Below are 26,986 nucleotides of genomic sequence, written 5' to 3'. Positions count from 1 at the left end.
CTTAATGTTGGACTGTTCATTTCCCGAGAGATGGCTTTGTTTTGAAAAGTGCACGTTATCAATTGAGTTGTAGACCAAATTATTTTATTTCAATCCTGAATATAAATAAAGTGGCAAACTTTCTACCTTTAAATTATTTGCACGAGATATTGGTAGAAGAGCAGAACATTTCTGAAACTACCTATAGCTCTGTTCTTAGCTTATGTTTACTGAAGCATTTTTTTAAATGTATTTGGCTTCTACTGTCCAAAGGTGTTTTGAATCCAATCCATTCACACATCCTCATATATGTGTGTGTATATATATATATATGGAATTTTATAACTATGTGATACTTAGATACATTTATTTGAGAAATATGTATATTTGAGATATATGTTGCTCTTCAAAGATAAAATAAGTTCAGCATGTGAATAAAAAAAAGTGACCTGCATTCAGAAATGGTGACGTTTTATTAGAGTTTGGTTTAACAGGCAATTTTTCACATGTTCAGCCTATCACATATTAAAGAGCTGTTTTTGGTTTGTTTTTTTAATAGTGCTTTAAATATGTCTTGAAGAATTTTTATGTCCAGCCTGTACCTACATCATAAACTTATAGATGATTGTACGGAGTCAGATAAAAAATAAAAAGTGAGCTGTTTGGCAGTTCTCAAGCTGCTACTGTTTCCTTTTGAGTTAGAGAAGGGAGTGAGCTGCATCGTTCAAATGGAAATTGAGCTGCTAAACCAGGGGACTGCTTCAGGGACACCGCTGTCCTCACGTGGTTCGTTGTCTCCCTTGACCTTGCAGCGGGTCATTGCTTCTACGCAGCAGCCTTGTTTTGACAGAGCTGTTTTGTGGTGTCAGCACAGGGCGCCTTTGGGGAGCCCTGGCTGGCACAGCCGAGATTTCTGGAGCAGCTTTGTCTGTGGAGGGGTTGCTGGGCTGCGGCCAGGCGGGAGGCACTGCATCCCTACGGCCTTGAGCGCTCTGCCTCGCTCCCTGCAGCTGCCAAGGCTTTGGGCTCCTGCCTGGCACTTGCAGAAATCATTGTGGAATGTGCTGATTCTGCCAGATGCAAGCTAAACACTTGTTCCCAAGTGGTGTGTCCCATCAGTACAGCTGTTGGTTATGAGAAACATGCAGTGGCTTTCATCCGTAATAATACAGCTTTGTTGAAGTATTGCAAGCTTAAAATATTCTGAGCGATACTGTGAAGCAGTACCTCCTTGCTCAGCCTACAGGGAGCTTTATTCCCCGTGCTTCAGTTAAAATGCTCATTTATTGTTGTCACTAATGTCAGAGGTGGGGAGGGAGGGAGGCTAAATTTTCCCTCCATACTGTCAGTAAGGATTAACTACAACTGGTGGGCAGTGCTTTCCAAAATATTCTGACCTATTTACACAACAAAACTGATCAGAACAGAATAAACAGTTCTGGTCAGTGGCTGAATGCTGTATTGTGGCAGCTATATTTGGCAGCAGATTTTCTCATCATTTTTCCAATGCAGACAAAAACCTAAATGCTGCAGAAATCTTAAGCAGTACAAGCAGATAATACCCCTACTGAATAGCTTGTTTCTCCAGTTGTCTTTTGGGGAAACAGGACAATTTGGCTGTAATTCAGTTGGAACAAATGCTTATGAAGCAACTGACAAAAAAGCATATGAGTAGATTTATCCCTTTGCCATGTAGGGAAATAAATAATTGCATCATTTTCAGCAAGCCACAGTATATACCTGTGAGATGGTGGATCTCTCTCCAAGGTATAATCTCTGCAAAGAAGCATTAGATAGGAATTGTGACAGACCAAAAATTGTTGGTTTCCTGCTTGGGTTTTATTTTTTATTTTGTAAACAACTGTAGTAGGCACTTGCAATTACCTCCTCATTTTTATGTGATATTCCCTAAGGAATGAATTGAGAGAAATGTTTGGGCAACCATTCTGTATTTCCTGGGTCATAAATTTTTGGTAGTTTGGAGGATAAAATTGCCTGACACTCAAGATAGGAAATATCTCTTTCTATCTTGCATCTTGAACTCAATTTCTGAGACTACTAAAATGAAGCCTTTTTAAACTTGTCTTTTTGTCACACTTCCGTTTTAGTGATAGTCCCAATGCTGTCCATGAGGTGGAAAAGTGGTTACCACGACTGCACTCAGTTGTCATAGGACCTGGCTTAGGTAGAGATGAAGTTCTACTTGAGAACGCTAAGGTAATGTGCATACTGATACCGTATCCTGTGTTTTTATGTTGCATTTTATTAAATACTCTCCTGTATTTTACATCATTACACAAATGTTCTTGATAGGGTTGCTAAATAACAAATTTAATAAAATATTGATGACTGAAAATTGTAGTTACTGTTCACGGTCTTCATTATTATGCTTAATCTTCACTTGGAATTTTAGGCATCGGTATGGTTGCTTTTGTTTTGCTTGTGGAAGTCACTAATGAAGAAATAGATGTTGGCATATGTAGATAAAGGGCTCTGTGTTTTCTTAGGTGCAAAGCACCTGTACTGTAAGTGCACAGATACAGATTTGATTTCCTTATTTTTGGAACCATATTTGACATCTTTTATCAAATGTATCAAAGAACAGGGACCGTGTCCCCTTGCAATAAGAAATAATACTCTTAATTATAAAATGTTGCAGATTTCTACTCTGGATAAAGAGGTAATCCTATTTTCTGTCAAGCCTTAGAGGAGAGATGAAAACAGGAGCTTAGATAGTTTAGTACTTTAAATAACACATACTTAGACTGTCTTCCAGATGATGTTTTGTATTACCGTCAACACATCTTTGTATGTTTGAAGTGTATCTTTCAGTCGACTGTCAATCTAATTTTGTACAATTTCTTTTTTTTCTTCCTGAGCAGTATTACTGAATTTATCAGTGGTGCTAACAAGTGGAATTAATATAATTTACAAAAATTTTGACAGGCACACAGTGAAATTGCAAAACAGGGAAGGCAAGAGAATGGAGACCACACTATCCAAGTGATTTAGATTACCTTTAAAACTAGGGAGACTGCTTTTGTTAGGATTTTGTTAGAGAAAGTTGCTACTGGAGCTTTTCACTTCTTTAATTCTCCTGCTTCCTTTTCAGAAGAAAAATGTGTGTATTATGATACAGAAGTGCAAAACTAATAAAGATTAGAAAGTAAAAAATAAATTATTACACCTTATGGAGAAATCAAATTTTATTCTAAATGGACTATTTAAACGTATTTTATTATTTTTTAAAACAATTTTTCAGAATTCCTTCTACAGAAAAAGATTTTGGTCAATGATTTTTCTATTTCCTTGGTTTAAAAAGAAATTAAGTTTGTCTTCTGTTCCTAAAAGAAGAATACATTAAACGAAAGAAAATAAGATTAATTTATAATATCCAAGATATGTAAGATAAGCTTCTTTTATATCAGAATTCCATCTGGGGTTTATGTGCTTATTGGTACTAAAGAAATATCTGGGACATTTCTTGATTGTGTTTTTTTCATCATTGCTAAAAATAATTTTGCTTTCCTAGTGAATTACAAGCATACTTTTACTTCAGCCTGGCTGTCCTGTGTAAGCTAGCTTAGAGATAAAGAAACAAACCCAGCTGATAAAGACAAGGCATTTGGAAGTTACTTCATGCTAAAATCTCAGGATACATTCATGTGAGCCGAGGGTCTGGCCTTATTAATTTCAATTCACATTAAAGCTCAAGTTCTTTGTCTTCACCCTAGTTATGTAAGTGTTCATTATTTACCCAGCGTTGTGGGTTTTGTGGGTTCTAACATGTCACTGGGGATAAGTGACCCCTGTTTGCCTCCTTGAGGAAGACCTGTGCTTCTCTGTGCTAAGGGAAGGCAAATTTTAAGCTTCAATAAAAAAGCAAGAGATGATATCCTTGCTATTTAAAACTCTTACAGGAGATTGGCCTGGTATATAGTTTTCTGGTTTCCCTGTAAGCTGACCATGGCATGTGTCTTAGGAACACAGGGCTGGGAAGTAGGTGTCTGCTTTCTGATCAGCATTTTGTGGGAGAGAGCTTCCCCTCTTCCTCCTTCTGTCCCATTAAAGTGCTGAGGCATAGTGGTGTGTCACCACCGGTGCTGTTTTTATGTCAGTTCTTGTCAGTATTGTGCCAACACATTGCCAATGAATGTGCTTCTCTAAACAGTCATGTGTTTAGGCTCCTTCTTTCTCATAAACATTGAGAAATTAAGAAATTAACTAGTGCAATAACCTGCAATTTCTGGTACTTGTTGACCAGATGGTTTATCATCTCCAGATCAAAGAATGCTTTGCTTCCTCAGCATCTTTAGTATGTCACCTGCCTCCCTCATTCTTAATGCCTGCAGCAGTGTGTGCACTGTGGCACTTGAGCTCCTTTCAACAGTCCGATTAAAAAATCCCCCACCCTGTGATCAGTTTCCTTTGACACTTTTTTTTCCCTTGAGCGCATAGTGATATTCTTTGAAGACATACTTACTGGCTTCCTGTGATTTTCTGGGTTTGGATGTAATTCCATTTACAAGTCCTGTTATGAGAAACCACTCTGCAAGTTATATCCCTCTTTCATATGCTACTTGAGTGGGTCTGTGCCAGTAACCCTGCTGTTACTCAGTTGCTTGGGTGGGGGTTGATGCTCTGTCAAAGCTTCCTAGCCTTGGATTTGAAGGACTAGGAGCTGCAGCTTCAGAAAATTCTCTTAAAGAAAGCATTTTTTGTATCCCAATAGTTGTGCAGCTGGATTCCTTGCAGATGTGGCAGTTGTAGTCTTGGCCTGATTAGACCTTCCAACTCTGGAGCAAATAAGCACTCCAAACTGTTTCTCTACAAGAGAAAGGCACAAAACACATTTTTGCTCCACTTCTCAGCTTTGGAGTGTGCACACTGAAGCATCTCTGCTCCCCATACTAATTCAAAATTCGGAAATACTGTTACCACATTTGGTGTGGAACTTGGCCACCCTGTCAGCTTTTTGTAGGAAACATCAGGCCATCCATTTCTGCCTTTCAGTGCCCATGACTGATTCTGGTCAGAGATGACAGTACGTTACCTCCCCGGGTTCACCTCAGTTGGAATGCTGCTGCCGGTGGTTTAGACTGTTGAGAAAGAGTTTAGCTGCCACATGGAAGCAAGGCCCAGGTCCCTATGACTATCCTCTGCAGCATATTTCCAAAGCTATTGGGCACTCTCCTTTTTTTCACATAGCACCAGTGTTATGTCCTTCTCATATCTACCCATCATAGTGTTCTTCATTCAGCTGTTCCAGGGATGTTTGCACTTCTGGTCTTACTCTGATCTGATTTTCCTTGTAGCTGAGGCTTGGAAGTAGGGAAGTTTCTGCCTGTACCATCTAGAACTGTTCCTCGGGTCTGTGAGAGAACCAGATTCTTCTCCTGGAGGATGAGATGAGTGCAGCTTCCAAAAGCACTTTGGAAAAATGTGTTATTGCTTGTGTAGCCTCCTGGGAGAGATGCTGCCTAATGCTCAAGGATGTTCTGCATTCTGCTGCCACCTAGCAGTTAGGCAGTTACAGGCTGAGCTGTGTTCTTTATCAGTTTCCATCCTTTTGTCATCTCCTTTCCCCTGTTCCTTCTGGCTTTGTGGTCAAATGGGCTGATACAGGATTGTTGGTGGAACAGCAGTTACTGTCGGGATCAGGTAGAGAGAAGCATTCATCCGTATGAAGAGCTCTGTTCCTTAGCAGAAGTCTTTGACGTTGGAATCTTCTTTACCTGTCACTAGGTTCCTTCTCTCTCTCCCTGAAGTGGTAGCACAGAATCCTGGATGCTGGCACTTCAGACCTGCTGTGTTTTGCTTTGCAGCAGCAAAGGTAGATTGGTGTTTTCAGCAGTGCATGCTTGCTTCCCTCCTGTGAGAGAGGTAATGATTAATAGCAAGAATGGCTCTGTGTAATTCAGATTACACGATAAAATTGATTGGTTTCTCAAACCATGTGCTTGTTCCTCTCGCTCAATTCTCGATCTTTGTTTTAGCTCCAAGAACATGTCAGGAATACCAGCCTGGGTTTTTCCTTTGCCTGAGGCCCTGCCTAGCTGCCATTGGTGCCTGTTGCTGTTGCTGTTTCTCTTCTCTCACCCCCCTCGCCTTGCAACACTACCCTCAGCCAGTCATTTGCCCTTTAAGATCTTGCCTATCTCTTGGGATATAAATTTCAGAAATCTCATTTTCCAACCCTAGTGACATCACTGTATGGTTGTGTTGAAAGGTTGTCTGGCTATAGTTAATATCTATATGGTGAGAGAGTTTTGGGCCATTGTCACGGGATCACCTCCATCGAGTGTGCTCAGAGAGAACCCATTTGAAATTTTCAGATGGATGGATTCTCAGTTCCACCTTGATGGAGGCATCAGCCTTTCTGTGTTTGGTTAGGTGGATTAGTTTCCCCCTTTCGAGCCTCAGACTTTCAGGATTTAGGCAACACTTGATAGCCTTAATAAATTGTGAGAATGGGACCAGGTGCTTTGCTACACTATCTGCACTAGCTTTTCATAAGATCAAGAGGGCTGTAGAATACAGGGCCACCTGTATAGCTGTCTGTTAAAGCTAAATCTGCCACTATGGACCTTGAGAAACATTTTCCTCTTTATATCTGAGCAGCTCCCCGTTCCATTTGTACCAAGTATAAGACACCTGAGAAGCATCCCAGGCTAATGCTGCAGGTGACAGACAGATTGGTCGTACTGTCTGTGGTACCCACCACCGTGCACAAATGTGAACAACAGGATTTATTACTCTTTAGAATCACTGCTTGTGGCAACTCAAATTAGCAGAATTACTGTTTTCCAAAACTTCATTTTTCAGTGCATGTCACACGCATTTGCTTCTTTCCCTGTTTATACCCTCTGGAGGTTCTTGCTGTGGGAATGCAGCAGTTCCTAGGGAACTGAAATAGCAGTGAGGACATGCCACTTCCTGTTCTCAGCACTCAGCCAGGAGGAGGTGAGGTAGATTGGATCTTGTGCCTGTGGTGCTCATTATGACTCGTCCCAGAAGGGGAGGGTAACCCAGGTTCTGGTTAATAAATCCCTTGGGGTGGATTAGAGTGAACACTAAATCATCTGCTGTTTGTAAATATATATATATATATATGTCTGGTTTATTTTAGAACAGTTTTGTTTCAAAGGAAAACAGGTGTAGTTGTTTTGGTTGTTATCATCTATAGTAATATGGCACTATTAAAGCATAAAAATAACACTTAAGGAAATGTATAAGGAAAGGAAGAGAAAGAAGGATAAAGGTGGAAAGGTATAGTCACCACTCGTTGGATCCAGCGATGAAACTTGGCAGTTTTCATGTCTGTTGATTGAAGTGATGGTCTTGATCCGTTGGGGCTGGGGGAAGCCCCCCACAACTCAGAGATTTCATGAGTTACTATACACTTCAAGCTCAGGTGGGGACACCTTGTACCTTCCCTGGGGCGGGGAGTTTTACAGTGGATGATGTCTCACAGGACATGTCACAAGTCTTCAGTGCTCCCCAGAGGGGTCTTCACAGCAGAGTCATCATGTAAGGGAGGACCTTGGCATGCTAAGAAGGATTATCCCACCTCACAGGATTTGCCTCTTCCCTTATCTGGCAATCCAGTTTGTAGCTTCAGGTGTGCACACCCTTCTGCACCTGGGATAGTTGGACAATGACACCCACTTATCTGAAGGTCCTTTCCAAGTAAGCATATTCAGGGAGGGGTGGGCTTTGCTGGATGAGCAGTCTCTTAGTGATCTTAACAATGTTTGAGCCATTAACTATTTCAATCTCTGACAGTACTGCAGAGGCAAACCCCAGAGGGCATGTGTGTGCACTTGCTGTGAGAATGAGTGTGCAAAATGCATTCCTCTGAGCCTTCACCCAACTGCTGATATTGATGCCTGTACCACAGATAGTATCCAGTGAAAAACTAACCTCTTACTAGCCAAGCTTCATTGCTCTCAAAAGGCCTGATGAAAGTCAGAATTTGTGCATGTCGTCAGCTAAGATGAGGCACTTGCTGGGATAGGATGCAGTTCTTTCTCTCTCTTGGGTGCAGATAAAGCTTGGGAACATCTCTCAAAGCAGAAAAATCCTCTTGGTTATGCCAAGAACTATTGCTGCTTGTGTTAAGAACTGTTAGCATTCTTTGGCTTCTTCACAAATGTCTTGATTAGAAAAACAGTGTTTGAATATATGCTAACAGGACCTTAAATACAGGTTTATGCAGCTTGCAAACAGAATTTATTTTCTAATATATGTAATGGATCTTGATGAAAGTCTTTCACAGTGAAGTGGGATGTTATTTGCTTTCTGTGTGTAGGCTTATATTGTTTTTTAACGTGATTTTGTTACTTAGAAGCATTTGTAAGCAAAACGCCGAATGGTATACCTTTTCAACTCTTTCTGAGCATCATTCAGCTACAAACTCTACAGAGAAATCTGCAGTGGTAAATTACAGAGTTCATTTTAAGATTATGTGTGTTTTTTTTGAGACAAAATGCCAGCAGCTGACCATGAGTATCTTAAGCCAAATCTAACATTAACGTAATCAGTTATAAATTGGACACCTTGTAGAGTTTGCAAGAGCAAACATTCAGTGGATCAAAGCATGAGGAAAATGGCTGTTTTTATTTATTCTGATTATTGCTTAAAGTGGATTTGGATGTGTTTAAGGCTGAAAGTGTATAAATGTAGCTTCTTAAGTGGTGTCTGGTTGACCGTAATTTTGAGAAGCAAAGCCAAAAAGGAGTGCACTGGGGTTTTGCATAACTAGGATAGTATTTCAGAGGATTCTACTTTGTTTGCTTGTGTTCCTTGTGTTCAGGCATTCCTTTGGATTATGTCACCTTTAAGAATTTAGCGTATGATTGAAGCTGATATTAAGAAAGCATTAGCTGCAATTTTCCTCCACCTTTGAGGACAAGTGATCTAATTTGAATTCAAAGAGGGAATTTACAAGTGAATAATTTTTGTGGGTTTTTTTTTTTTTTTTAATGTAGAATAGAGCACTTTTGATTAACTGCCATCTACAGTGTCTTCAGCTTTGTTAGTTGTAACAACAGCTTTCAACATTTCCCAAAGCACATAATGAGCCTTATCATGTAGCAGGGTACTCTTTAGAGTACCTACCAGCCTTTAATATTTAGCTGTGCATCTGAAAATCTGTTTTGGAGAATAGGGCCTAGCATGAGGTACTACAGTTATAAGAAAAGGACCAACTTAAATTGAACGGAGAGTAAACCATGAGATAAAGAAGCTGTTTGTTTCAGAGAAAGGATATTCATCTCTGTTATGTGACTCTTCATTCAAGGGTGGTAGTCATTTGTTGTGTAAGGTTTGAGAGCTTAGTGGAGTGATCAATGAACTAGTGATAGTTATGCATAAGAAATATATAAAGTAAAGCTCAGGCAATTAGGCTAGTTAAGGGTGATTTATATATATCTTCTCCACAGAGACAGTTTTGTTTGTCTTTGCTGAATTTTGGAAGGAGGATGAGGAATCTTGGATCAGTTTATAGGAGCTAAGGAAAGCAAGTTTAAGAGTTAACAGCATGGCTTTTTTGTAAAAACAGCAAGTAAATAAAAAACCCAAAGCAAATTACTGAAAATATGTTTTTAATTTGAAGAACCTCAAACAGTAGAACTCCATTCTTAATGTTTTTTAAACGTCTTGCACCAAACAGAATATATTTAGGGAAGCTTCTTCCTTCCTGCCAACCCTGACTGTAGCCTTGAGCACAGCCTGAGCTTGGAATATTTGCCTACCTCTAGCTGTGCAAGATTAGAAACTTCTGCTCACCAAGCCCATTTTCCAAGCATTCCCAGCACAGAGCTGCATCCTGACCTCTGTTGCAGCTGAGTCCCTGCTAACTCTGCATTTATCCAGACTTGAAGCAAGCAAGGCAGAATTGCTTCCTAGGGCTTTCAGTGCCGTAGGAATTTGGTAGGAATTGATTTGCAGTGTGTTGTGGTGGAACTTACTTGTTCCTCCCGGTCACCTGGGGGAAGAAGAGGTGCAGAAATACTTCCAGCTGCAGCATTTACAGGAAATTTTGTCTGCTTCTTTTATCTCTCTGTTCCAGACAAAACCATGGATCCAGGACTGCTGGATGAGAGCAGCATCCATGCAGAAAATATAAGCAATTATAGGTGGCATTTCAACAGCAGTTTCCGATCCTAGCTTTCAATACAGAGTTCTTTGTAAAAGGGGCTGCCATTGCTTTTTGATTTTTTTAAGGTTGTATGAGATGTAGCCAGTGACAGGTTAGGCACATTTGCATGTCTCTCCCAAATCAGAGTGTGTAATTGCATACTTGGCATTTGCAAGTTGCAGAGGACTGCACTTTCAGTGGGCTGATGGCAAGGTTGTGACTTCCTAAAGGGTTTGGTGTCATCACAAGTAATACTCTCCGTTATTATGGCATCTTAAAGCTTGAACTTCTTGTTGAGAACATGAGTACGAATTTTGCCAAGGGTAGGCCAAGACATGACTCTTGAAGGGACTGAGGAAATGCAGTGTTGATTGTTGACATCAGTAAAGCCATCTTTCCTTTGCAAGGTAGAAAGATGACAATGTGAAAATTAATTACTGTTGTGGTATAGGTGTTGCTTTATGATATGCTGCTATTGCGGTTTTGTGTTAATTTCATTAAAATTCAGTCTTTTATTAAAATGAGCGGCTCTAATTTCCTGATTCTTCTCAAACACCAAATGCCAAAGTTTTGTGTAGCTGAATCAGTTCATCAGGAAAAATGCAAGTAGTGATAAAACTACTGTTATATTAAAAGTCATTGCAGGCATTCTGCTGCTAATCCACATCTAATTAAAAAGGCTGGAAAGTATATCTAAGTCAGGTGTGGGCAAAACTATAGAACTGTCTTTTCCATGGAGCTATGAAGAACCAGCTTGTATGCTGTTACATGTGGGCAGAGTAAATACGGTATGTGTTATTGCTGGCTCGTGGACTTGGGTGGAGAAGTCCAGACCGACTTCCAAGAGGCTGTGGGTACTTGCTGTGAGTGCACCACCTCCTCTCTGCTCCTGGTGCTTCAGGATGGCTGCTCTGTGAAGACTCCATGACTGATAAGATATCCTTTGGCTGTACTTAGGAGCTCCATAGGAATTTATTCCTCCCCTCCATTCCCCCCTCTAGCTGTTTTTTGCAGCCAGTGTCTCCCCTTGGCTCATCTCAGCCCCATTTTTCCGTAATAATTGTGGAAGTATGCAGGAGTCCTGGATGTCCACGTTAGTACAGTGTAGGTGAATCTTGTGTTTCATAGCACAGCTGCAGGCTATCAAATGCTTAAATCATATCATGCTTTTCTGCATTACTGTGCCCTCTTTCAGCAGTAACCTGTCCATTTGTGCCTTCCAGTTTCTGTCTCCTGCAGTCCTTTCCAGCCTGAATAATTTCTCCTTTGTCTGTGTATTGTTCAGGTGTCAGTGTTTTGGGGGTTTTGTGTTTCAGTTTTTGGGGGGATAGACCAGTGGCTTTTACTGTGACACAACTTCTTTTTGAGTTCTTACTGAGGAGGTTGTTTGTGTACAAGTCCTGGATAACCAGTCAGAGAACAAAATTTTTTCAGGAAATTGTATATGTCAACAGTACAGTAGGAGTAGATTCAAGTTAATTTTACCCTTTCTAGCTTTCCTCTCCTTGACTGCCTCCACCAAAACCTGCAGTCACTGAAATACTATTTTGAGCATTCCTAAATGTCAAGTATTTGGTGCTGGTAACAAATGATAACTGTGTGAGAGGTTGTCCTGTACAACATCTTCATAAGATGAGATATGTGAATCCCAGGTAATTTCCTCTTGAGTTTAATGAGGATAGAAGCTTCAAATTTGACCTTCAGTTATTAGGAGAGGAAGCTCCTCTTACAGATTTGTGCTAGCATGTGCAGCCTTCTAATGCAGTTTGTCATCACTGATTTTAGTAAGAGTGGAGTGATGCCTCTTTCCTTTTATCGTGCAAGTGTAGAATCATTGTTTCAGAGGGCTATCAAGAATGTAGCCAACTCATACAAAGCAGAATATGTCTAGCATGAAGAGGCTGAATTTTGGGCCTGGCTGTGAATTGCAGTGGAAGGATCCAAATTTCAACCTTTGATATCTTAGCTGACCAGTATGGCTGTAGGTCATAAGGTTGGATGACAACCATGTATTATCCTTTCTTCCTCCTCATCGTTGTCTCTGCTTTGTGGCTGATGCCAAGGTTGCCCTGTGAGTTGAGTCCTTCATTTTTGGATGTCCTTGAGCAATTAGGAATCAACTAAACCTTCCTTAGTCTATGCCAAGCTGAACCACCACTGTTGTAGTATAATACATTCTGTGCACAGAAAGGTTGTCCACTGGGATATCCTGGAGCTAGAATCTTCAAAATCTTAGTATTCAAAATGCTGTTTGAATGGAAGGGGTGACATCTTGGGTTTATCATTGATATATATATGTTTTTCTGTTCACTTGTCATTGGTGTTTGGGTTTCAGCTTTTGTCTTAGTAACATTCCTTAATATTTTTAATGGGCAATGTTCTCTTCTATATCCTTTCCCATATAAATAATTGTCACATTGGGTAAAACTGAACAAATGGTTTCTGCTCATATGTAGAATTCTATCAAAAACTGTTAAATAGGTTGTGGTGTAAAAGTAGAGTTAGTCTGAGCTGTATTAGTTATGTGGTTAACACAAGTATTAACCAGAAAAGTCCATGCCAAATATTGAGGTACAAATACAGCTCAAAATTGATTTTTGCTTCCAGAAACAAAAATATTCTGCATAGGAGATATTGCCATTATTGTTGAAAACTCTTCTTAATGCAGGCCTTTTTTTTTTTTTTCTTTTTTTTACAATATCTACAGTAATAGTATGTTTAAAAGTAGACCTCATTTCAGTTCTTGGTGTCTAAAAATAAAAAAGTAAAGTGTTTCTGTGCCCTCTATGATAGCTGAGGAGAGACAGGTATGTGTGTTGGCCATTCATCCCACCCTGAGTCTAAGCTCCGTGGGATAAACTGCTCTCCAGTGGTGAGCCATTTGACCTTTTTAAATGGCAGCAGTTGAGATGGGTCCTGTCCACAATCAATAGGAAGCAGAGGTTCTCCCATGAATGTTGTGTCCTTCAAACGTGTGGCTGTCTTATGGGGGTTCCCTTATCTTTGTTACTGCTTTATTACGGTTTCCAAATTACCCCTTCCATCTGTAGAACTCCCTCTCCGGAGGTTCCTCGTCTGTCTCCAAGCAGTTTCTGTCTGGGTTTAAGGAATGAAGAGGAAAGGAAAATGGTTGGGGTAGAGTTTTGGTTTTGGTAGGTTTTTGTATTGTTTGGGGATTTTTTAGACAAAAATGAGCTTTCTAAATAAGACAAAGGACTTTGTGTCTCCTAGGATAGATAAAGGAGAGAAAGAAAAAGCAAAGTTCATTCAATATGTTAGATTAGAAACTGATGCCTCAGAGACTTGGTACAGAATAAAAGTTGCTTGGCCAGTAGATTTTACTTAGCAAGGTGAAATTTCTCTTCAGAGTAGAGGTCAAATCTTTTAGGATTGTGGAGGATGTGCTAGAGAGGTAGGAACTGAAAACATTATTAGGAAAAAATGTGGGGGTTTTTTGAGTGTACCAGTGATCTGCCTTCCAGATGCTATTTACTGTCATGCTTTCTAACTTCCACTTTTTTTGTATCTTATACATACGTTCTTTTGGTAGACAATGAATCTTCAGGATTCTTTATTTAGTCTCTTGTGTGCGGGAGAAAGAAAGACAGGGAGTGAGAAATTCTAACCAGTAGTCAAGATGGCAGTTATGAGGAAACATGAAAAGGGGCCAAAAAATAACAGCAACTCTAACTGTAACTGCTTTGCAAACAGAACTTTGGCAAAATTCATTCCCTAGATTGCTCATAGTGCTTTTAAGAGAATAGGTTGGAAGGATAAGAACTTCTAAGATTGGGTATATTCATTCATACTTCCTTAACGGAATCTGTTGGGGAAATCCTTAATTTTAGAAGATGAAGTGTCGTGAAAGACTTTCTTACTAAAGTTGGCATACTAGAATAAACTGGTGATTCGTATTAGTGGGAAGTGGAGCAGTAATCATTTTAAGTGTACTGAAGGAGTTTGGTAAAGCTGCTAATGTACAAAAATATTCTAATTATAACCAGTCAGAAAACAAGGTTGCAGTAAATGGTATTTGTATCTTCAAAAACTGTGGGAGGATGATCTTCTTGAGCTCTGGGCCTCAGTGCCATATGATATCTAATCAGAAGAGGTTAGTATGATTCAAAAATGATTGGGCTGTTGGATGTATAACATTCGTTTGTACAAGGAAAATACAAACAGCAAAACATGAACCTGGTTGTTGGATCCACAGCCTTATTTCAGGGGGGACGAATTTCTACTGGTATTGGAAAAATCAGAATGAGGTAGTAATAAGTTTGTGAGGATATGTATATGTCATATTTAATAATTATTTACAGAAAGCAAGGTGGGCAGAATTTATTTTTACCACAGTACAAGAACAGACATTTAATTAATGTTCAATACCCTGAACATTAATTAAAGACTGCTTCCTTAGTCCTTACATCATGTCTTGCTAACCTGTGAAACTCAGTGCTGTATGATAGCTAATCTGAAGACCTTAATAATATTAAAAAATAATTGGACTTTTGAATGGAGACCATCCTCTGTTGTCTTAAAAGATAAGGAAAAAGATAAACCCTCCAGCTTCAAAGATGAGTTGGTAATGGCCAACACTGAAAAAACTTGACTGTTGGCCATTGCTCATTAAAAAGCTTGTGGATCAGTCGTGGCTGCTGCTGGGTTAGGAGAAGAAAACAGAAAGGCAAACAGTCTGCTAGGAGATACTGCTTGCTGAAGAAAATGCTTTTACAAATGGTTGTCTGGGCCACCTTGGTTTTGCATAAGCATAAAACCTCCAGGACCAGGTGTGAAATAACATCATACATACTGCTTTTCTTGGATGTTTGTTTGTACATTAACTCAAATACTGCAGTGGAGATGTCATCAGAAAAGCAACTGAAGTTACTATTACAGTTGCTGGTAGATTTCTGTCATGGCAGTACTCACTGGGATTTTTTTTTTTTTTTTTTAATTGGAGGTGTATGTTTACTGTGTGTGACTTACGTGTGCATTACATGCCTCCTACAGCAGGGAGAGTGAGTGATGCTTGCTTGTTTGCATACTGTGGTGAGTTAACCTTGGCTGGATTCCAAGTGCCCACCAATGCTTCTGTATCACTCCCTCCTCAGCTGGACAGGCAGGAGAATATATAAGAAAAGGCTGGTTGGGTTGAGATAAGGACAGGAGAGATCACTGGCCGATCACCGTCAAGGGCAAACCAGACTCAGGTTGGGGAAGTTAATTGAATTTTATTGCAAATCAAGTCAGAGTAGGATAATGAGAAATAAAACCAAATGGTAAAAACACCTTCCTTCCACCCTTCCTTTTTTCCCAAACTTAGCTTAACTCAGAAATTCTCTACCTCTCCCCTCTTCATGGTGCAGGGGGATGGGGAATGGGAGCTGTGGTCAGTTCATCACATGTTATCTCTGCTGCTCCTTCCTGCTCAGGGGGAGGACTCCACACTCTTCCCCTGCTCCAGCATGTGGTCCCTCCCATGGGAGATAGTCCTCCATGAATTTATCCAGCGGACTTCGCATGGACTGCAGTTCTTCACAAACTGCTCCATCATGGGTCCTTCCAGCATGTTCCTTCAGGAACACACTGCTCCAGTGTGGGCTCCTCTCCCCATGGGGCCACAAGTCCTTCCAGGAGCCTGCTCCAGTGTGGGCTTCCCACGAGGTGACAGCCTCCTTTGGGTGTCCACCTGCCCTGGTGCCCTGGTGTGGAGTCCTCAATGGGCTGCAGGTGGATCTCTGCTCCCATGGGCTGCGGGGGCACAGCTGCCTCAGCACGGTCTACACCACAGGCTGCAGGGGAATCTCTGCTTCAGAGCCTGGAGCATCTCCTCCCCCTCCTTCGCTGACCTGGGTGTCTGCAGGGCTGTAGCTCTCACATACTCTCACTCGTCTCCTCTGTGGCTGCAATTGCTTCAGCACAGTGACTGTTTCCTCATTTTAAAGATGTTATCCCAGAGGCGCTACCCCTGTCACTGACAGGCTCTGCCTTGGCCAGCGGCAGCTCTGTCTTGGAGCTGGCTGCCATTGGCTCTGTCAGACATGGGGAAAGCTTCTGGCAGCTTCTCAAGAGAAGCCATCCCTGTGGCCCCCAAAACCTTGCCCCTCAAACCCAATACAAATCAACTCTGTGGACAGTTACACTTGAACCAGGGAGAGAACACTGTGACTGGAAAATTACCAGCTGATACAAAAGTGTCTTATATTAGTTTGCGGAATATAACAGATTTTTTTCTATCAGTTTGTAAGAACAACTTACGTGGTCAGATTTATTCTGGGAATTTGGTTTGGATCTTATGAGATTTAAATTAGCAAGCATCTTAAAGTTATCTGTGTTTTTTGCAGGGTATTATAGAGAAATCGAAAGTGAAAGGAATTCCTATCATTATTGATGCAGTAAGTATTTTCTTGATTTCAGTCAGTGGTGTGTGACATTTAAGAATCTGTTTAGTAAATATTCTTCTTACTGTGCTTTGCAGGATGGACTGTGGCTCATTTCCCAGCAGCCTTCTCTCATTCAAGGCTACCAGCGAGCTATTCTTACTCCAAACTATATGGAGTTCAGTAGGCTGTATGAAGCCATGGTGAGCTGTTTTCCTTTTGGATATTTAAGTATGTGCAGGTTTAATCTTTTAGTCCTTAAAAATAAATAACTTATTACTGGCTTAAATATTATGTGCCATTTCTTATATGTGAGGGAAGCACTCTCTGGGTTTTTATTCCATGGGATAATTACCACAACAATGCATGTTCTTAAACAGAGTTCTTTTTTAAAGAAGACCCATTCTCATGCAATTTTTGGCATTGCAGTGGGTATAGGAAAAAATACCTGGAAAGACTGATGATGCTGCCTTTTTTCTTCCCCCATGCATATGCTGAAGTAGAGTGTGTAAGAATGTGTTGTTCTAGTAGCAAAATATGTACTGTGTATGGAATTCTTGTGTTGTAGCTTAGAGACCCCGTCGACAGTAGTGATCATCATGGATGTGTATTAAGACTCAGCCAAGCCATGGGGAACCTGACAGTTGTTCAGAAGGGAGAAAGAGATCTTATTTCAGATGGAGAGAAAGGTAAGTGAAGCCTTTTGCTTTGAATAATGTGATTGTTTCATTTTGTTTGCTTTCAGTTGTAGTCTAGTGGTTGGACTATGTAGCAATTGGTTGTATTCCTCTGAAGATTGAAACGGAGGGATGGCTGTCTTTGCAGATCACCTTTAGATGATTTATGTAGATTGGTATTTTAAGACTGCAACTCAACTCATTTACTGAAAAAAGTTGCTGATTTTATTTCTCATTTAAATGGTTGTAACTTATATTTTACATTACGCAGGTATTGAGAAATTTGTCACTTAATAATGTGGTTAAAGTAGACTTAATAAAATTAGCTGCCTGTCTGATGCTTTTTATGCTGATCATTTACTGTTATTAGTATAAAATTAATTCACGAGTGCCTTCATCGCATTTTGACTGCATGGTCTTATTTCAAATACATAACAAGCAGCAGCTCTGCTTCTAATTACTTGAAATGCTAATCTGTGATAAATGTTTATGCTGCTTCAGAACTGTTTTGTATATACAGTCAATTTTTCATTATTGGGAGCCATGGGAGTATTTTGTAACCGAAAAACAGATGTAATATGACAACTGGTTTGTGCAGAGCCACCTTCCACATACCCCATTAGTGCAGATACTGTAGCAGATGTGAAACAACTGGTGCCTGGAAGCAATATAGTTACACCCACGTGGTAAAGGACTTTGGTCATATGGTACCCAAGTTGCCCCACAGGAAGTCTGCTGTCATATTTGCACCCATGGCAACCTTGATTTGTAGCCTTGGACAGTCGGGCCAGGCTTAAGGGAAGATGAACACTGCCAGCAGATAAATGTCCTGACTCCAGTTTATGCCAGATAGAGAGCTTTAGAGTGCTGTAGTTGTCTTCTTTTTCTGCTTTTATGTCAACAATGTTCCTTTTTATGCAGGAATGTTGCTTTCTTATGAATGTTGGGAAAACTGATGAGCGCTTTAGATTGGACACATTGTCTAGTACATATGTCTGTTCCCCTTTTGAGCTGTTATTCTTGAAAAAAGTGTACAGCCCCCTCTCCCTCCCCGCCCTGTTTCTGGAGAGAAAGTTCACTGTTTCCAGTGCCTCTTGTCATGCAGGATTCGAAGAAACAGGAAACAGCTGAAACTCTTTCCAATTTCAATTTTGAATATTCACATGTGGCACAAGTTTGGTGTATGCCTTATGTGGTTTGGGGGTTTTTCATTGGCTTATTTTTTTACCTCACCTTGGTTTTTGTCTCTGTTGTGTTCTGATATTTTTTCTATTAGTGAAGTGGCTTTTGATATGAAATAAAACCAGTTCTGTGCCTTCATAGCCGTTGATTGATGTCCAGCTATAGGCTGCTTTCTTGTTCTTACCTTGTTTCCATCACTGATGCTTTGTCTCCTGGATTATAGACATTATGGGCAGGATTGCTGAGCTGAGCTATAAGAAAGCAATTTTCAGGTTTAATGCAGGTTAGAATGTCTGCTACAAAAACTGTTTGCATGAGTTTGCATGGCTTGCAAGAAGGAATTAAAGACTTCGGCTTCCTTTTAACAAGGGTTAAAAGGGGTTTGGTCTGGGTCTGGTCGGTCTGGTTTGGGTCTGGTCTGTCGGTCATTTTTTTAAAGCTTCTCAAATGCAAAATTACATTAAGAAAGGAGATTCTACTGTGTGCTCTGTGCCACAACATGGAATATGTTGTCATGTCACTGACCTTTAACTTTCTCCCAGGTTTTTTGCTCTTATCTTTTTTCATCTGTCTCTTCTTATGATCTGATGTCATTTTTTTTCAGCTTAGACAACATGCATCTTGATTCCTGTGTGAGGGAAGTCCAGATCACTGGATCAGGCCAATGTCCTCTGAGCACAAACATTATGAAAAGATTTGTGTACTCCTCTTTATTTGTCATGTCATCCTCCTTTTGTAGTGCTTAAGGCCTGCCTATTTTCAGGCGTTTCCTGCTTGAGCTCCTGTGCTTAGCATACTGACACTTTAATTTTCATATATCACTTTTAAACTTTCTCCTTTAGGAATACACTGCATGCATGCTTTCTGGGTAAAAAAAAAAAAAAGGAGGGAGGGGGGAAAAGTAAGTCTTTATGCTCTCCAGGAAAACCAGAATTTGAGAAATTGCAAACTGTGTAGCTTTAGTGTTTTGTGCTTGGCTGTTGTGGAAGGAAGGTTTCTTGAGGGTGCCCGATTTTGCATGGGGAAGATTGGCTTGGTGAATTCTTTACAGGTTGGAGTGGTTGTAGTGGTTTTCGGTTTATTTTCACAGTACTTTTATTCATGAGTCTGTAGGAAATTCAGTAGGCAACTTACGTCTGTTAGCTGAAGACAGAAAGGGTTAGCAGGTGATTTGGTATAAGCTGGAAGTGCAGGTGTTGGTGAAGGATTACTGTCAGCAAATAGCTTTGTAATCTAAGCAGAGAGGCTCAGTAAATTCTGTGTGGGAGCTGAGTCTCAATAAATTCAAAGTAAGGCAGATTTTATTAATAGACACAGCAATTAGCTATTACAGTAACATACCAGGGACTTCAGCAGATTGCCATACTGTGAAGTGTCTGGACACCTTTGAGGTTTGTTGTTGCAGATCAGATTAGCTGATGCAGGTGGTTCCTTACGGCCTCAGAGTCAGTACCAAATCACAGACATGGCCTCTCTGAAAGCAGTAGTAGTCCTCCACTGTAAAGGAGGTTTTTCTATAATTTGTCTTCATTTCAGTTATGAGCTGCCAACTGCCCTGTAAACACAATCAACAAAGATTTTAAATTAAGTTTTATATACTCTTTTTCTCTTTCCTTTTGCAATTTCACATTATAGCTTGGTCTACAGTTGTTGATTCCCTGCTCTACAAAGATGAGCTTCACCATGCTCTTGGTAGGTGATATCAGTGCCATCACTGACCAGGGTAGGAATGAGTACTCAGCCTGTGGGTAAAAGGTAAGTCAGCTTTTATTCACTATGGCACAGCTCTCTAAGGTTATCATTTTATTATTCTTTGGAGAACTGGTCAATAATAAAGTGTGGTTATACCAGTCTTAGTTCCTAACATGTTTAAAATTTGGTTAGGTCCTTGAAGTAGAGGATTTGGATTTTGATTTTTAAACATTATAATGAGTTTCTCTGTGTTTTCCCCAGCACCTGTGTTTAGCCCTCCTCCCTTCCAAGAGGCAGACTTTATGGGTAACCATCCTCTACTACCTGTGACTATTTTTACCTGAAGCCAATAGCCAAATACAGTTTCTCTCCAGTTGCCCAGCTGTGACTATGGCCAAGAGAAGCAAAGACGCATGCAAAAGGGAATACTGAGTACTGACTGTGTGGTAAAAAGCCAACTCTTGTCATAAGTCCCCAAGCAGTACTTCTGATTTCTGACATTCATCTCCCTATACAGTTGTAAAGGAAGCTATTCAGTGATTGTCACTCTCTGGCTCACTCACAGCTGCTGAGCAAAATCTTGCCTGGATTTTTAACTGAGAGGCAGCACCTTCATCTCCAGTCCTGCTCCTGCAGAGTGAGCAAAACGGGGAGGTCATGGTTCCTGTCCATTGTGCCACTGCACGCTCTACTGCACGTGCAGCCCAGCCTGCTGTCCCTGGCACGGCTCACCTGTCATCATGATCATCCCCTGGCTCCTGTGCCTGTCCAAGAAAGCTAATGTAAAATTTGGGTCATTTTCTTTTAACCTAAATTGCCTGGTATCTCTCCTTCAAGGACTTATCTAAGTTTTAAAAGTGTGATTAGGGAATATAAAAGTATAAGCACCCTTTATATAAAAGCCAACTTACATTTTCCACATCAGTTGAGTTATTTCTCCAGCCAAAGTCATTAAACTTGGTTTCCCTGTCTGTATGCACTCTGGGACGTGTTTCTGGGACTCCACAATCTCCAGCTATGTGCTTTTGTGAAGTAATTTGCAAAAGGAAAAAGACAAATTTCTTATTAGTATAAGTATCTGTCACATCAGAGATGTATATTGGGATTTTACTCAAAATCTGATAATGGTCTAAATCAGAATCTTGCATTTGATGGAGCAAAACGATCCTTGATAGCTACATTATTTTGCATAGAAAATTGAAATCTTAAGCCCTTTAATTAAACTAGAATGTATTTGTTGTGTGGGGTGGCTCATGTTAGCTGATTAATACAGTTGGGTCATAGCAGAAGTCAGAATGGCTGTTTGTGTCATACATGGATTCCTGAGCACATTAGGGTGAGTGTAAAACTCCTTCTCTGTAAGAGGAAAGCAAGTGCAAAGAATTGCTCAGGATGTCTGAGATTCAGGAGTTAAATTTTAATCTCTGGGCTGTCTTTCATTCTGCAGTCCCAGTAAATGTGATGTTTCACAGGCTCTTTAGCCTTCCTTACCATCATCAGTACTACCTGTTTAGCCTTAATTAGCTGTATTTCACATGTTGTGTTCTAAATACAAACATAAAAGAAATTAATCTCTGGGATGTTTTTTTTTCACTACTGTGTGAACATGGTGAAGCAGGCATGTGTGACTTTTTATACTACTTTTGTTTTCTGAGTGTGATGTATCTAGCATTGTAAATGGTGCTGCCTGCGTACAGCCATATCAAAATTTGTACTTCCCAGTTAACTTGTAGTGCTTGAGCTCAGCAAAACTACTACATTCTGATTTTTTTCCTTCAAAGAGAGGACAGCTATTTTCAGTTACATAACAGAGTTGGGTTTTGGTTTAGTGTTTGTTTTTTTTTTAGTTAAGCATACAATACCCATAAATAGGTCATTCTTCTGGACTTTGATCTGCCAGCAGATTTTGGGCTGGGAGTTCTTTCAGATTAAAACTTGGCAGTGGTACAGTTAAGTGTGACATTGTGGTCTGAATGCTTTCCCAAATTCTAATGTGTATCATATCTTCAAGGAGTGCTGAAAAATGAGTGATGGTATCTTATTTTATGGACTGAAATATATTAAACGTAGAGCTACTAAATGACTTGGCCATAGTTGCCCAGAAGATCTGGGGCAGAGTTTTGAATTGTTTGGAGCCTAAAACTCTTGAATTTCTACTTTCCAATATTCTATCAGTATGACAGCCTTCAATTTTTTGCTTCCATTGCACTCATATTTCATTACAAATTATTTCCATGAAATTACATATGCAAGACATCCATGTGACTATATGTGAGGGATGTGTTGTATTTGCTGCCTAAAGCTCTGGCAGTATTATGTGCTGTTTACTCTCTGGGACTGTACTGAAACTGCTGAATAGGACTGTGGTTGTTCTGACTTTAGCAGATCTCCTTGCCATACTTCATGCAGGCATTTCTTCACTCATGACATTTTCATTTCATCTAGCCTTTTCGAATGATAGTATGTGTGTGCTGCATGGATAAGTGCTGGGAAGCTGGGTAACTTTTTTTCCTGCAAAGTTACTTAGCTTAAAAAAGCTTTCATTAAAAAAACTGACTGTTACTTACACTGAGGTGGGTTTTTTTGACTCATCACCCTGTGAAATAATGACATCAGATTTGGTTGCCCAGACCTATTAGAAAACAAAACAAGACACCCTGCTCCAACACCCAAGCCACCTTGACCAGCATGAATTGTGTGTTTCTCTCTCTTACGGTGTGTCAGTTGAATTACAGCTGAAACTCTCCGTTACTTTGATTGGACTGTGTCTGACTAACTGACCTCAACTGGCCCTGGTTGCCACCTTCCAAAATTGACACATTGTGGTCATTTTAGTCTTTGTAGTTTCCTTGTTGTCCTGTGTCCAGTCATCCTGATCTCCTCAGCTGTTCCAAGAACCATGTTTTCGAGGTTTTCTGATGTACGTCCCCCCTAGTTGAACGTGCTGCAGCCTCACTGAGCAACGGACCAAAAAATTCTCCATCCTACTGTAAATACATCGTTCTGCGTATCTCCAGGGAATAGAACTGCCCACCTTCTCAGGATCATCGCAGACTGTTCAGTCATGTCCGTCTGATCGAGGTCTTGTAACGTTGCCACTGGTTGTCACTGCTCAGTGCAACGTAAGGACGTCACCCCCATGGTCCTTAAAGAACTGCAGGGGCTGACTTCACAGCAGGGCACAGGCATTTAGTGGGGGATGTTGCACTGGGGGAGTGGGAAGACAGCAGTTCATTTTATTTTTGTAGGAGAAGGCTGGGAAAAACCATCCAGAAGACTTTGTCCTATGTTGATTTGGCAGTGTGCCAGTTTGTCTTGACGGTAGTTGGGATTCCTTCCTTTGTTTTAAAAGCTTTTAATAGTGACTGTAATTCAGAGGAATTTTTAAATCCTTTTCCCATTGCCTGTTGTAATGTTCATCATGCTTTTATTTTGAGATGTTCTTTGATCAGCTGAGCTTCTGCACAAAGAATTGCCCAAGTGTTATACTTTTCCCCCCTCATTCAAGTGAATTTCCTGTAGTTCTGCTTCTCTGAAGGTATTTCATGGATTTGTTTTCCAGCATCTCTGTGCAGAGTACAAAGGTCTGCTTTTGTTGTTGCCTGTGAGGTAGTCTGCACATATTTGAGACTTACTTTTTTAAAACCACAAACAAAAGACCACTTTTTTTTTTTTTTTTTTTAAGCAGAGTATTATAATTGGCCTAGTTTGAGGAGAGCTTGCTTTCCTGTACAGCACAGAAATGACTGGAAGGTTGTGGGGCTACAGAATAGTGGCAGATGGTGACATACAGCTAATAAGCAGGGGCTTGTGCTCAGCTGTCAGTCAGAAGGCCCCAAAGCTTTTGAACAGAGGATTTCCATCCTGCCTCCTGCCAGGAGTTCAAGCCCTCAAAGTGAAAATCCTGTGAGATAGCGTCTTCAAAGTAGCAGAATTAGAGGTAATTTCTCCAAAGCACTGTATTTAAAATAAAAATAAGAATAAACCATGCACCTAAAAGGGCATACCTTCTTCAAATAGCTAACTCAGAAGGGCATTTAACTTGTGAAATTTGACATTAGCTACTGCTCACTGAGAAACACATCCAGAATCTTAATTTGAGAGGGGGAGGGGGAAGGGGAGAAAGGGTGATTGGGAAAATGAACTGCTGGCAATGCTGCAGTGGTGTCTGCTGTGTTCGTGGTGACTAATGAATCTTTGCCCTCTCAGTGGCAGCAAACACACACAACTGCCTGGCCTCACAAGCCCAGCAATTACTGCTGGAAGAATTGGTAGGAAATGGAAGTGAAGTACAATTCTTTGCTGTTCCATCATTTCTGGTACAGAAATGAACTATGCTAATGGACTGGAAGGAGTTTATTTGCATTATGTAGTTTTTTACTGCTTGCTATTTAAGAAGATTTATCTGCAAGTCCTTCAGTTCTGTTCAGATTTTTCCCATTAGTTCATAAGAGAAAAATTCCATTTAAAAAATGAGGGTACTACTCCCTCTAAAGCAGCTGGGCTGCTCTGTTTATACACCTTGGAGAAACCCAGCCCAGGTGACTTGAGATAAGAGCTGTTGTCCAAGCAATGTCTTGCTTTATCCTTTGCTTGTGTACTTGGTGTGCTCAGGAGCACACAAACAATTGTGTGCACAGTCCTGATCCTGAGTGGCTCCGCAGTAGCTGGTGCTAAGGATCACTACTTGGCCACTAGTGATTCTGCCAGCTCTTCCATTCCCCTCGGAGAGGAAAATAAATTTCTCCTGGGGTTTTTTCAGAGCCAAGCAAGAAGAAAAGCTAAGGGTGGGTACACCAGAGAGTTTGGAGAAGGGTAGCAGAATCAATGCTGTTTTCTTTTTGTGTGCCATAGGTATCCTTCAGGCTTCCCGCCTGGGCTTGTTAAGAGTGGAGAACAAAGGAGTTAAATGTAGTGAAACCATTTGCATATTCTTCATAGTTAAAGCTCCACGAGGAGATCAGTTTGACTAAGGTCCTTTGTATGTTTAAATTAGAAATGTAACATCTGATATCCTGACAGAGCCTATCTACAGTGACACTGCTGACAGAGACATACATGGATGCTGAGGACACTGTTGAGGGGCAGAAAAAAAACATCTGTCTTGCATATGGTTTTTACAAATCCTGAGGAAAAGGCTGTTTTCAGTAAAATACCTTTGTGATGGGCATGGTAGAAGATTTGAGATTTTAGTTCTGTTTTGCATTTGCTCTTCGTGAAATGCCTTGGTTTACATTCACAAATTTTGAAGGTCAGAGACTCTAAAAGGTTGTGTTTACGTGATGGCTTTGTGGAGGGACCTGGTCCCATTTGGGTGATGGCTCATCATGTCACGTGGATCACTAAACTCATCTCTGCAGGCTGAGTGAAGTAGAGAAAGTGTGTATATTGTGTGATGTTATTTGTAAAGTATTAAAAGGTAATCAGAAAAGTATTCTTAAAAATGTTGATGCAAGAATTGATTTTTTTTAAGAATAGTGTACTTCAGTGTATGCTGCTGTCTCTGATTAGTCTCTCACCTGTTAATTGCTGTGTGCCTCAGAGGTTCACCCTTGCAGCTGCAGTGGCATCATCGTAAATGGAAGGAAAAAAGCACCTGACTTTGTTTTTGGTTTGTCTGTTCGTAGTACTCGTATGCAGCCATGAAGGAAGCAGCCGGAGATGTGGTGGACAGGGGGACCTTCTTTCTGGTTCTCTGGGAGTCTTAGCACACTGGGCATTTGTTGCTGGAGCTGAAAAAACAAATGGGTATGAATATTAATAATTAACTTAATTGTTGTGATTCTGTGTTCTCCTGTGGCAACGGTTGTAGACCTGCTGTATATATTTCCAAATGAAATCAGAGCTGTTGGTACAAAGATATCCACGTACTTTAAAAAATGTGTGTTCTAGAGCAATCTACGTAGTAATAATTTAATAAGACAAACCCTTCAGTAATCTAACATCCCCGAGTCTGAGGCAGAAGAAGAGCATGAATCTGGATCTATTCCAAGGACATTTATGTATGAGATATGTGTTTTCAAAACAGTTGAATGTAGGTTGAAAGTACAAAGAATAAGTAAGTGGTAATCACTGGTAGTACCACCTCTGTAATTCAAAAAACATCTCATTTGGCTTTGTTTTTATAATTTGGTGAATCCTTCTGCATTGTGCATAAGTAATTCAGTGGGGCAGGTAAGTTGAAACTTGCAAATAAAATACAGTTTCAAAGAGTGTGACTCTTCTAAGGCCAAACAGCAGTCCAGTATTGGTTGTACATAAAGCAGCCACGCAGCTGACTGATGGCTTTTTGTAAATTACATCAATTCCTGTCTGACTGGTTGGTCCATATAGTCCTGTAGTCTTTCTGTGAAAGCAGCTGCTTTAAATGAAGTTGAAAGAAACCCTGACATAGGGAGTTACAGTCCCTCTTCTCTGTAAGTAATGAGCTATGAAAGTTTGAGGAGTGGAGATCTCTTGTAGTCTTTTTGATGCTGCATGCAGATGCACACAATTAGATGTTCATGGGAGTCAATTAGTCTGTGTTTGTTTTACCACAAGGGGCAGTGCAGTAGGCGTGCTCCAGGAGGAATGAGGGATCAACTGAACCAGACCTTAAAATTCTGAACTCTAACATACCCAAAATGGAAGAGTTGCAGCTGCCACTACAGGAGGAATTTTGTTTTAATTTGCTAAAAGGGTGACTTCATTTTTGCTTGGGGTACAGCAGAGCACTATTAAATTGTTAGAGAAATTAGCAAAGGCAGCACATGTTCTCCAGGCTCTCCTGACTTGAACTCCTGTAGCTTTTCCAAATAGCTTGTTCAGAAACTCCGTTATTGTATAGATGAAGGAAAGTATAATTGGCATCAGCAATACATTGTGTCTCCTGTGGTGGTGTTAAGGTGACCCTTCACAAACACCTGCTGTACCAATCCTGTCTACCTTGTGTGTTT

At 40.4% G+C, this 26,986-nt stretch overlaps 1 protein-coding gene across 6 annotated transcripts in view; it reads left to right on the top strand.

Moving 5' to 3' along the window:
• NAXD (NAD(P)HX dehydratase) overlaps nucleotides 1–26,986 on the top strand; it is a 51,320-nt gene that overhangs the window by 20,897 nt on the left and 3,437 nt on the right. For 5 of the 6 annotated variants that reach the window (XM_050334161.1, XM_050334158.1, XM_050334159.1 and 2 more), the window contains 5 exons: nucleotides 2,088–2,196; nucleotides 16,465–16,515; nucleotides 16,599–16,703; nucleotides 17,069–17,189; nucleotides 25,679–25,799. In XM_050334161.1, the coding sequence (XP_050190118.1) occupies nucleotides 2,088–2,196; nucleotides 16,465–16,515; nucleotides 16,599–16,703; nucleotides 17,069–17,189; nucleotides 25,679–25,799 (507 nt within the window). Of the gene's footprint in view, nucleotides 1–2,087; nucleotides 2,197–16,464; nucleotides 16,516–16,598; nucleotides 16,704–17,068; nucleotides 17,190–19,994; nucleotides 20,115–25,678; nucleotides 25,800–26,986 lie in introns of all 6 variants that reach the window. The other variant, XR_007631131.1, reaches the window with a different exon arrangement.

Source organism: Myiozetetes cayanensis, unplaced genomic scaffold, assembly GCF_022539395.1.
Source record: "Myiozetetes cayanensis isolate MyiCay16 unplaced genomic scaffold, myiCay2020 scf5-8, whole genome shotgun sequence".
In the NCBI taxonomy this organism is placed as follows: Eukaryota; Metazoa; Chordata; class Aves; order Passeriformes; family Tyrannidae; genus Myiozetetes; species Myiozetetes cayanensis.
This window is presented reverse-complemented; position numbering and strand designations above follow the sequence as displayed.